At 42.5% G+C, this 11,362-nt stretch overlaps 1 protein-coding gene across 1 annotated transcript; it reads left to right on the top strand.

Moving 5' to 3' along the window:
- The first annotated feature begins 509 nt into the window (after window positions 1–509).
- Window positions 510–6,593, top strand: PCNA (proliferating cell nuclear antigen). The gene is made up of 6 exons (XM_063445573.1): window positions 510–854; window positions 2,603–2,700; window positions 2,788–2,855; window positions 3,948–4,142; window positions 5,081–5,204; window positions 6,309–6,593. Exons 1-6 carry the CDS (start codon window positions 634–636, stop codon window positions 6,386–6,388), a joined length of 786 nt encoding a protein of 261 aa, XP_063301643.1. The 5' UTR covers window positions 510–633; the 3' UTR covers window positions 6,389–6,593.
- The last annotated feature ends 4,769 nt before the right edge of the window (window positions 6,594–11,362 follow it).

The following is an 11,362-nucleotide window of genomic DNA, read 5'->3' as shown; positions in this document are numbered from 1 at the left end:
CACCGGGGCCCCATGGGTCATGTGTACGCCACTGGTCTCAGTCAGTGTAGATTCAGTCAGTCAGTGTATGTCTCAGCCAGGGAACATTCAGTCTGTTTATGTTTTAGTCAATCAGTGTATGTCTGTCACTGTACATTCAGTCAGTCAGTGTATGTCTCAGTCACTGTACAGTCAGTCAGTCGGTGTATGTCTCAGTCACTGTACAGTCAGTCAGTCGGTGTATGTCTCATTCAGTCAGTGTATGTCTCAGTCACTGTACAGTCAGTCAGTCGGTGTATGTCTCGTTCAGTCAGTGTATGTCTCAGTCACTGTACAGTCAGTGTATGTCTCAGTCACTGTACAGTCAGTCGGTGTATGTCTCGTTCAGTCAGTGTATGTCTCAGTCAGGGTACATTCAGTCAGGTTGAGAGGCGGGAAGCAGATCTCCTGCCATTGGCTGAGCTGCCGATTGGGGGCGTGTCCTTCTCCCTGTATAAAGTTGCAGACAGGCGGCGCTGTTCGGCTTATTTGGCGCCAGTAGAAGCAGGCCGGAGCTCGCACTGTGACTGTGACCGGGACCGCAGGCGGGAAACCACCCTCTCGGTTTATTTTTTTGATTCCCCAGATCGTTATTAGTAACCCCCAGCAGCCGCCATGTTCGAGGCTCGGTTAGTACAGGGCTCCATCCTGAAGAAGGTGCTCGAGGCGCTGAAGGACCTGATCGATGAGGCGTGCTGGGACATCACCTCCAGCGGGATCAGCCTGCAGAGCATGGACTCGTCACACGTCTCGCTGGTGCAGCTCACCCTCCGCTCGGACGGCTTCGACACCTACCGCTGCGACCGCAACCAGTCCATCGGGGTCAAGATGAGCAGGTGGGTTAGGGGTGCCCGGTGTGGGGATAGAGGGTGGGTTAGGGGGTGCCCGGTGTGGGGATAGAGGGTGGGTTAGGGGTGCCCGGTGTGGGGATAGAGGGTGGGTTAGGGGTGCCCGGTGTGGGGATAGAGGGTGGGTTAGGGGTGCCCGGTGTGGGGATGGAGGGTGGGTTAGGGGTGCCCGGTGTGGGGATGGAGGGTGGGTTAGGGGTGCCCGGTGTGGGGATAGAGGGTGGGTTAGGGGTGCCCGGTGTGGGGATAGAGGGTGGGTTAGGGGTGCCCGGTGTGGGGATAGAGGGTGGGTTAGGGGTGCCCGGTGTGGGGATAGAGGGTGGGTTAGGGGTGCCCGGTGTGGGGATGGAGGGTGGGTTAGGGGTGCCCGGTGTGGGGATAGAGGGTGGGTTAGGGGTGCCCGGTGTGGGGATAGAGGGTGGGTTAGGGGTGCCCGGTGTGGGGATAGAGGGTGGGTTAGGGGTGCCCGCTGTGTGGGGATAGAGGGTGGGTTAGGGGTGCCCGGTGTTGGGATAGAGGGTGGGTTAGCGGTGCATTTTGTACCTGTCATGGTGAAATTATTATATTCGTTCGTAGACTACGTTTCCCATGATGCTCTGGCAAAAACTTTTGTCTGAGCATGATGGTAGATGTAATACGTTTTATTGGCTGAGATAAGGTTCTCAATGTGATCGATCCTGTCTCTCTATACATAATGCATGTGCATATATACCGTTGCCGATATAGATATAGATATATATATATATATATATATATATATATATATATATAAAATGTATGTGGCTGCTATTGGACTTGCCAAGACTAGTCTGAAGTTGACGTTCGCGCGCGGTTTTCATCTGTGCGCGCCTTTAAGTGACGTCACCTGGGCGCCAAGTTTTAACAAAGACAGCACGTTGGCGGGAAAGATGCTGCGAGCCGACATGCAGTGTGCACAGCATCCTGTGTAGATACGAGCCCACAGGGCTGGCCTTTTATTTGGCAGTTTTGGTTTTTAACAAAAGTTAAAATGTCTTTATGTTGGTTCTCTTTTAAAGTGCTTCGTACTGTTGAATGTGATTCAAAAACTAATAAATAGAACTGGCTATATCACTTTTGTTTCAACTGACTGATATATCTGAATACGTTCATTATTGGAAGCATTTAACCCATCGACATTGTTTTTATACCAATACAATGCAAATACCTGTCAATTCCATAAGACATGTAGGTGCATTTCGAATAATTATTTATAGCAAGTTAATTTTGGACCCCTGTTTTTCACTATTAAGTTTCTGTTAGTTATGGTTCATGATTTTAGTTCGATTTAAACAGACTACTTTTTTTTTTTTAACTTTGTCATTTAAGCCACTGGTAGTGATGTGCCTCATTACCACCGAAGTGTTCCACAAACATGTATTCTGGCTAGTTTGAAATCCGGCTTTAAGATGTGTTTAAGCATCTCAATGACAATTGAGATTTGGCTATAAGTTTACATAGCTAACTTGTAAAGATTCAGGCAAACGTGACATACGTTGCCAATGAAGGTAAAGCAAAAATTAAATTGTTCCTTATAAATCTTTCATTGAGTAATACCTTGGCCCTAAAAAATAAATGTTGGAAACCATGGACAGCTGTCTTGACTGCCCCTTTTGATCTCATGTTTGCAAGCAATGGCAACAGTTTTATATTGGGAAGAATAAGATAACATAACATCTATACCCACATTCTTAAATTATCTTGTTACAATTTTTCAGTATGTCAAAAATCTTGAAGTGTGCTGCAAGTGAAGACATAATTACACTCCGGGCTGAAGATAATGCAGACACCGTCACAATGGTTTTTGAATCATCAAGTAAGTAACTCTTGTCTGCTTGGACTTTGTATTTATACCTTGTTACAATTTGGAGATTTTCAGCTATATAAATCTTTTTTCCTTTAGATCAAGAGAAAGTTTCAGATTACGAAATGAAGCTTATGGATCTGGATGTGGAACAGTTGGGAATTCCTGTAAGTATTCTCTAAAGGAACTATAAAGTGTTAATACAAATGTTTTCCTAACACCATAGTGCTCAGATATGTTTAGGTCTCTGGTCCCTCCTTATAAAAAGTAAAATTTAAGTTTTGTAAAATTTTCATCTTTGCTCTTGGAAACATTCATTTTAGTTGGTCAATTAATTTTTTATTTATTTGCTGGTAATGTTAATGAGATTGTTCTGTCACATATGCTGCTTCATCTCTATGAAGTGGTTTGGGTTCAGTGTCACTGTCCTTTTAACCCTGCAAAGTAAAAAAAAATTGCATTTCCCCCCCCCCCCTCCTTAAACTGCAATGTTTACATTGCAGATTTACGTCCACATCTAGTGGCTCACTTTTAATGTGCAAGCCCCCATAAGAAAGCATCAATTCAATGGATTCCTTTATGCATGCAGTTCTCACAATGCATAAAAAACAGTGCTGGTGCGCAAAAATTTAACAAAAACACAAAGTGTTCATATACATTTTAAAGTGTACACATAGTGGAACTGGTGTCATTCCACATAACAAACACACATGTGCTTCTCAGTCGTTTTAGGGAAACGATTTTCTAATAAACACAGCTGGCTGAGTCAGTGGGAGCAAAGGAAATAGTTTTTTATTAGAAAATAGTTTCCCTAAAGCAGACTCTGAGAAACAGCTGTCAAACTATTCAAAATCATCAGTGCATATTTGCAGGTTATAAGTATATGCACGTGTGTTTGTTATATAGGTTTTTAATGTGGTATAACACCAGTTTTACTGTGTATACACTTTAAAAGCACTTTGTAATATATGAACACTTGAGGTGTTTTTGTTTAAAAAAAAATTTGCGCACCAGCACTTTGTTTTTTGCTACTTGTACCCTATTACCAAGTTCTATAGTGGGTCCTGCTTATTAGTTTAATCTGTTTTATTTTATATATCTTTGCACCATCTTATCTATATTGTGTATATAGTTCTCACAATGCATGCACATTGGGTCCCCAGTACTCTTCTATGAGAAGCATTATTTTGTATCACGGCAGAGGGAGCCCTGGGGACACTTTCTAAATGTGATTTTATTTCCGGTTTTCCCTACTACAGGAGCAGGAGTACAGCTGTGTTATAAAGATGCCATCTGGGGAATTTGCACGCATCTGCAGAGATCTTAGCCAGATTGGTGACGCTGTTGTAATTTCATGTGCTAAAGATGGAGTAAAATTTTCTGCTAGTGGAGAACTTGGAACTGGAAATGTTAAGCTGTCACAGACCTCCAATGTGGATAAACAAGAGGAAGCGGTAAGTGAACAATGAGTTAATATTAGACTTGGGCATTTGTTTTCAAAACAGTTGATATTCAGACAAAACTTAATTTATTTGAATCTCCGAATTGCACAGTGGATGAATGAATCATTATAATTCCAGTGCAGTTTGATTCTTGCAAATTCATAAAATTAATACTCTTATGTGTGATTTTCATATTTAAGAGTCCCAAATCTCTTGAGTCCAATATATCCCTTATTTTGTATCCTTAGAGACACTTCACTGCCCAAATAAAACATTTAAAAAAAAACACACATTAGTATTTGTACCCCAAATAAAAACTTGCATGCATTTTACATTGTGTGTAACAGCTGGCAAAACTTGCAGTTCTCTTGTCTTTCTTTTGGAATGCCTAATTCATGTGTGCAAGGGGTGTAAAATAATTTGTATGCGCAGTGTTTAAAGCGGACCGATGCCTTCCTCCATAGCCACTTCTAAATTAGTACCTCTAAATATAGCAAGCTTGCATAAGGGTACCAAAGGAGACTTATCTAAACCATTAATGATTTGACGACTAATGCGGCATATCATTTGTCCTGGTGGAAATCTTGGCTGAAATAATAAACAAAATTTTCTGGGGGCAAAGCCACATTTTGTCCGAATCAATTTGGACAAAACCATTTTCCACAGTGCACAAGTCTATAAAATACTATATTTGATTAGTTATAGAACATTCATTCAGTGGAACACTGCTTGCAAAAGGCACGTGTAAAAAAAAAAATCCTTTCAAAGTCTTTACCCTGCCAATGCTGGTTTGAAATCTTGAGGTGTACATTTTAACTGAAGTCTCTGGTCCTGTAGAGCAGTATGTTGATACATGATTTTAACCGTACTGTAAAGAATACTTATGTGCTGTTATTCAATCTATTCAAGACAACGCAATGACTTTTTTTATTTGTTAATCTCAAACCTAGGTCACAATAGAGATGAATGAGCCAGTCCAGCTTACATTTGCTTTGAGATACCTCAATTTCTTCACCAAAGCTACTCCCCTGTCCCCAACAGTAACACTTAGTATGTCTGCAGATATCCCACTTGGTAAGTAATATTCCAGTAAGTGGCTAAGTGTTAGTCCTTCCTAGTCAAGGGAAATGGTGAAATACTGTTTGGGGTTTGTTTTGTTGTCTGAACTGTATATATTAAAGGGTTACTTAAACTACAATGACCACGTTCATAATTCAAAGTGATCATGATTGTTGGAGTTCTTTTTATTTGTGTGCCAGGGGCTAGTTACACTCCCAGCACAAGTGACCTAAGCAACCCAGAACCGTACCGGGCTGCCTAATGTTAATTCTATGCATATTTAATGCTTGCTGTCTGTGCTGGCGACATAACTGCTCACTTACAGTCAGTGCCTCCATGGGGAAGATTGCTTGCCTAAAGTAGCGAATTGGAGAAGTGTTAGATTAAACCATTATTCATAAAGCGCCGACAAATACACCAGTGCTATACAATTGGTGGACTAACAGACATGTCTTTGTAACCAGACAAGTTGGACACACAGGAACAGAGGGAATGAGAGCTCTGTTCAATGAGCTTACATGCTAGAGGGGTGGGATATAGTGACACAAGGTAAGGTATGGGTAGAGTAGAAAAGTAGGTTGTTAGGATAATATTCACTGAAGTCTCTTGCCCAGCAGTGTTAACATTTTCTGCAGTGAGATTGCAGTTTGGCATAATGTGTAGAAAGTTACATTCGCATAAGCCAAACTCCCTATGCATATTTTAAAAAACAAAGGTTATTTAGTAACTACAGTGGCAATTAGATGTCAGCCCACCTGCCAAGTCAAGGAAAATCTCTTAGGTGGATCTTACACGAATTATTCATCTTACTTCATTGAGCTTTAGACAAAAATCTGAGATAGAGAGGGGCATTTTTCTAAACCCCTGCATACTTATTAACCCTTAATAGGGAACACATGGGATGGGTGGCAGCATTGTAACATGACTGATGCAAAAGTGAATACAAATATGCAAAAATAAGTCCTGCACTCAAACTCCCCCTACTGGGCGGCAGCAACGACCATAGCGCACATCAGCACCAATGCATACAAAACAAGCAAAGAAAATTACCTGCACAGTAACCCAGGATGCATGTTATATTATGTGTATAAATGTTTCATAAAATGCTTTCTTTTCCAGTTGTGGAATACAAAATTGCAGATATGGGTCATGTGAAATACTATCTAGCTCCCAAGATAGAAGATGAAGAAGCTTCGTAAACATACTTTTTATGACTTATCTGAACATCTAAAAAGCTCTTGTTTGACTGCCTTTGAAGACAGCAAGTTCTTGTTTAACTGATGAGCGCATGCTGATACACCAACCTGCCCAGCTGTTCATGGCATGTCTGTAGATATTTATGTAAATATATTGCTATCTTTGTAAAACCTGCCCATGCAGTCAATAAATCTTTGTTATAACAAATGGTCATTCTGTTTTTGGGGGACGGATTGGTGTTCAATTTTGTTTTATTTTTTAAAAAACACATTTGTAGAAAACTGTTTACAAATTTCATCTTGTACAGACTATGGATATTAACAGAAATATAGCCACTGTATGTCTAGGTACCATCATATAGCATGTCTGTACCTTGTATTGAATATATTCACTTTTTCATAAAAGGAAATAACAATATATGAAATTGCTTTACGGTAATACATTGGTCTTACAGGGTGATGTTGATGACTGCAAATATAATTTTATAATATAGTTAAAACTTGAAGGTGTATACATGCATTTGCACGCACTGAAATTGTAGCAACCTGTACCATTTAAAACATGCTAATTATTTCAGTCTCATTGCTCAGTGTCAAAATGGCTGTGTGTGGTACATGCAGCTGTCACTGAACCCGACCCTAGTCTGTAAAGTAAGTGGCCCTCACAAGTCAAACATAAAAGCGCAGTCCCCTTTGACAGTGATAGAACCATGGCCACATCCAGAGACTTGCATTTTATTCATGCTACTACAAGATACAGCTGAATTACATGTTAAAGTGATGTATTGATAGCGGCTAATACAGTAATAGCCAGACTATGAAAATCAAATAAAATCCCCTCCTGTCTAGAACGGCTTAACGAGATTCCGCTAAATTGGACTTACATGTGAATGGCACAAACTCACTTAAGATCAAATATGCTTACAAAACAGGCAAAGGACCTGTGCGGCACATTCAAATCTGGTTAAAAGTGGAGAGAAAACGACCAAAATAACAAGAGTGAGCTAGACCAAGGGGTTTCTGCCCCATCAACTATTGCAAAGCTGAATGGAGAGATGACACCCTCTATTCCACACTTCTCATTTCCATTGTATGTTGCCCACAATCTGGTGAATTCCTCTGCCTCTGGAGACTGGATAGAACTCAGAAAGTAGAGCAAATGGCTAGACAGGGTGGGAGATATTTAGGCAGTGGATGCAATTCATGCATCCTTGATAGGGAATAGCGCAAAATTAGGAATCAGGTGCACACTTAACATATTTTTCGCTATTCTATTTACAACCTTGTCTTTTCTTAATTTCCTACGTACCTTCCTCTTTTGTTACAGCTATACTTTCTGAGGAAGAGTTTGGAGGAACTGGGAAGGGGGTCGAGGTTGAAAGATACTTAACTGCAGTTTGCCTTACTGTTTGGAATTAAGTGTAATTTCTCAAAGTTTTGATCTTGCAGGATGCTGGGAGGCCTAATTGGAGCTTGATAAACTAAATGCCTATAACTTTATATATAAATGTATTCTGATGTAATGGACTGGGTATCCCACTATAAGCCTATTTGAAAACTAGAATTTTATTTTATATACTTTCCCCCCCCCCCCCTGTTTTGGGTTTTTTATGTAGTTATACTAAAGATTGTTTATATCCTTAAGGGACACTTTAGTCACCAAAACTACAGCTTAATATAGTTTTGGTGAGTATAGTTGGTCCCTGCAGGCTTTTTAATGTAAACATTGTCTTGTTATAGTAAAGGCAGTATTACAATAAAGCCTAGGGACACCTCCAGTCGTGTTGTGCTGTTCAGAGTCTCCACACTCTTCAATGCATCTCTGTGAGGGGATGGTGTTTGGCCCTGCCTCCATGGCAATCTCAGCCAATCCAATGCTTTCCTTGTGGGAAAGCATTGGATTGACGAGATAATCAATTCTGATATCAGCCAAAGAGGTGGATTGGGGTCTGGGTCAGTGCTTGGAGAGCTGGAAATAAGGAAAGTTTTAGTCCTTTCTAAGGGGGTAAGCCACCTAGATTATGGTTATAACACTATAGGGTCAGAAATACAAGTTTGTGTTCCTTTATGGTTGAACTCAGTCTGGTACTTTGTTTCCATCCCCCAGACGCACACACTACTGTATATTTTTTTTCCCCTTCAGATTAGAGGCAGTGCATTACATCAGGGATTTCTAATCTGGAGGGGGGAAAAAAACATGCAAACCCCTCAATTTTTTAGGACCTCCTTCCAAATCCCTTTAGCACTAGAAAGTGCTTTTAACACAACAGTTCCCCAGTTCTGGTGACGTGGTCAAGCTTACCCCTGTTCCAGGCAGAAGCAAGGTGAGGCTCTGCTTGCATGCTACCCATCAGGTGGGTGAGCGTGCTTCAGGCTTAGACACGTTGAATGCACGCCAGGTGCCTACGTTCCACCTATACTTATAGATTCCACTCATACTGTGCTGGGTTATGCAAAGGTGCGCATGGACCCACAAGGTGGAAGGTCCCCCAAATTTAGTTTTTTCCAGGACCTTGGAGGTTATTTAACCCAGCAGCAACTAACTGTTTGCCAGGTGCACTCAGAATCTGTCGCCCAGTGTGTTCTCACCTGCCCTCCAGCACACTGAGGCCATTAAGATAAGACCTTTTGCTGTTATCTTATGGCTTCCTGTCTGATATTTTAATTTAATTGTATATATATATATATATTTTTTTTTTTCTCTCCAGTATGTCTAATCCTGAGGCTACGGAGAGACCTTCAGAGAAAGGGAAATGCACTTCTAAATTGAAGCATTTAATCTGTGCCTCTTGTTGCCAACCCATGCCAGGTGGCCATAAAAGAAAAATTTGTACTAGCTGTACTTAGCCTCTGATGAATCCAAAAAAATCTTAAATGTCAGCGTTCCTAAGCTGGTTCCAACAAAACTTACAGCAGACTTTTGTTGATATGCGGTCTGCACAGGCCTCGGTGTCCCAGGATTCAGTTGTAAAAGCTGAGGCAACGAAAAGACAGAGGTCTTGGGAATATTCTGATGCAGCTCTGATTCCTCATTTGCAGTCTCTTTTGAAGACTAGTGATTCTTCAGACGAAAAAAATCTGTTTTCTAGAGGAATGTTTAGGAAAACTATAGAGGCTCAGACTTGGAGAATAAACTTATACACAATATAATTATAAAAACATGCTAGGTTGGGTAATGCGTATCTAGGTCCTCTGTCTGCATGTATGCTAATGCTGCTGGCTATATAACCAATGATAATAATAATGCACTTTTTATAACATGAAAATAACCTAGGCTTATGGTGTAACGGCATGTTAAATCTCCATTGCTAGGGAGTTTAACTGTATGTACGGTAAGCCTTGATTAATGTCTAGACCTAAAGATGCTAAAGTAGTTAAGCCTTGTTATTCCAGCCAAGCCTATATCTCAAGATAAAATACACAGGAATTAATTGCAGGACAACATTGCCGTGGTTGCGGGTCCACTCGCTGGTGGCGTGTTGCCGTTGCGGAGTGCTGCTTGGGTGTATTCACCATATTGCGACCTGTGCTGTCGTTGTTGGGAGTTGCTGCCCCTGTACCTTGGACTTTGTTCTGGGTTTCCGCTGTAATCTTCCCCAGGCGCCTCTGGTGACCAGCTCCTTGGTCCTTTCTCAGCATCCGCCTTGTGTGTACAACGGTGTGACTGGAGGACAATTGCTGGGGAGAGTTAGATGTTGTGACCCTCCAGCCCCAGGCTTTAGGGAGGGCCTGCATCAATGTCCCAGGGACTCGGGTACTCTCAGCTGAGTCCAAGTCCTTCCCTGGCAGGATACGGCAGTGTTGCTTGGGTGGTCGCTGCTTGTGGCAAATCTTCCGCCTCCATGTGTGATGCGTAGGAGGATTTACCCTGGCGGCTCTTGGCCCAGGTGGGCTCAATGCTGGAGTTGTTGCCGCTTGGTGAGTGCTTGTGCCGGAGGGTGGCACACGGACCCCCTCTCTGCTCTTCCCCCAGCCACTTTCTCTGCTTTGAGTTGCTGCCCTGCTTCTGGCCTCCAATTGTGTAGGGCATCTATGCTTGTGCCTGCTTCCTGTGAGTCGCTTGCGATGGCGCCATTTTCGCGCTCTCTTTGCTGTACAGGATGTGCCATGTTGTCGGGAGCGTGTGGACAGCGTCAGCGGTGCATCTTCTTTTGGGGCTTGTGTCATGGCTTGCCGTGCTCTAAGTCTCCTCCAGAAGGCTTCAAATATGTCGTTTAGCCGTGTTAGGGTGTCATGCCTCTTTGCTGCGTCCGATGGTGCACTCACTGTAGCTGCCATTTTTGGGTTTACTAGCCCCATCTGAAGTCGCTGTCCTGTCCCCCGGGTGGGCTCTCCTGTGACCGGGATATCCCCCGCTGTTCCATAGGGGGGAGAACGGAGGCTCATGGACCCGTTTTCAGTCGACTGCAGGGGAGCGGACCCGTTTTCAGTCGACTGCAGGGGAGCGGCCATCTCCCCCGCGCCGCCCATGCTTGTGGGCCGCAGGTGTCTCGTCCTTGAATTTTGCCTGTCGGGCTGCTTGTTTAGTGTCTTCATGCCCCTCAGTTTCCCTTCTCCGTTAGTGACACTTTGGGGTTCATTCAGGTAAATCGCTGTTTTGTCTGTTTAGAGCAGGAGCAGCTCTTTCCTGCGACCATTCAGCTTAGCGGTCAGGCCCCGCCCCCCCAGAGGTCCAGACTCTTATAAGAAATCAGGAACAACTTAGATCTAAAGGGAAAACAATGAAAGTTTAAAAGATCTAATATTAAGGGAATGGAAATTTCCTGGGAAGAAACTTTTCCTGTCCAGGTATTTTAAATTGCTATTTTCCGTCAAAGAGGAACCAGAATGTTTACTTGAGCCTATACTTCTAGTTGATGTATCTATAGCTCAATTGGGTAAAAAAAAACAAAAAACTTTACCCGTTGGTGATTCTAGTGGTTTAAAAGATTCCACGAAGAAAAGGATTGATACGTCTTTAAAAAAAAAAAAAAAGCT

This window comes from Pelobates fuscus, chromosome 3, assembly GCF_036172605.1.
Source record: "Pelobates fuscus isolate aPelFus1 chromosome 3, aPelFus1.pri, whole genome shotgun sequence".
NCBI lineage: Eukaryota > Metazoa > Chordata > Amphibia > Anura > Pelobatidae > Pelobates > Pelobates fuscus.
Note: the sequence above shows the minus strand (reverse complement) of the source record. Positions and strands in the feature narration are given on the sequence as shown.

Excerpts from the sequence above, each read along its gene's own strand:
- PCNA (XM_063445573.1), top strand. The coding sequence starts at position 634 with ATGTTCGAGGCTCGGTTAGTACAGGGCTCCATCCTGAAGAAGGTGCTC. Across the intron at positions 855-2,602 it reads ATCGGGGTCAAGATGAGCAG|TATGTCAAAAATCTTGAAGT; the intron begins GTGGGTTAGGGG and ends ACAATTTTTCAG. Across the intron at positions 2,701-2,787 it reads AATGGTTTTTGAATCATCAA|ATCAAGAGAAAGTTTCAGAT; the intron begins GTAAGTAACTCT and ends TTTTTCCTTTAG.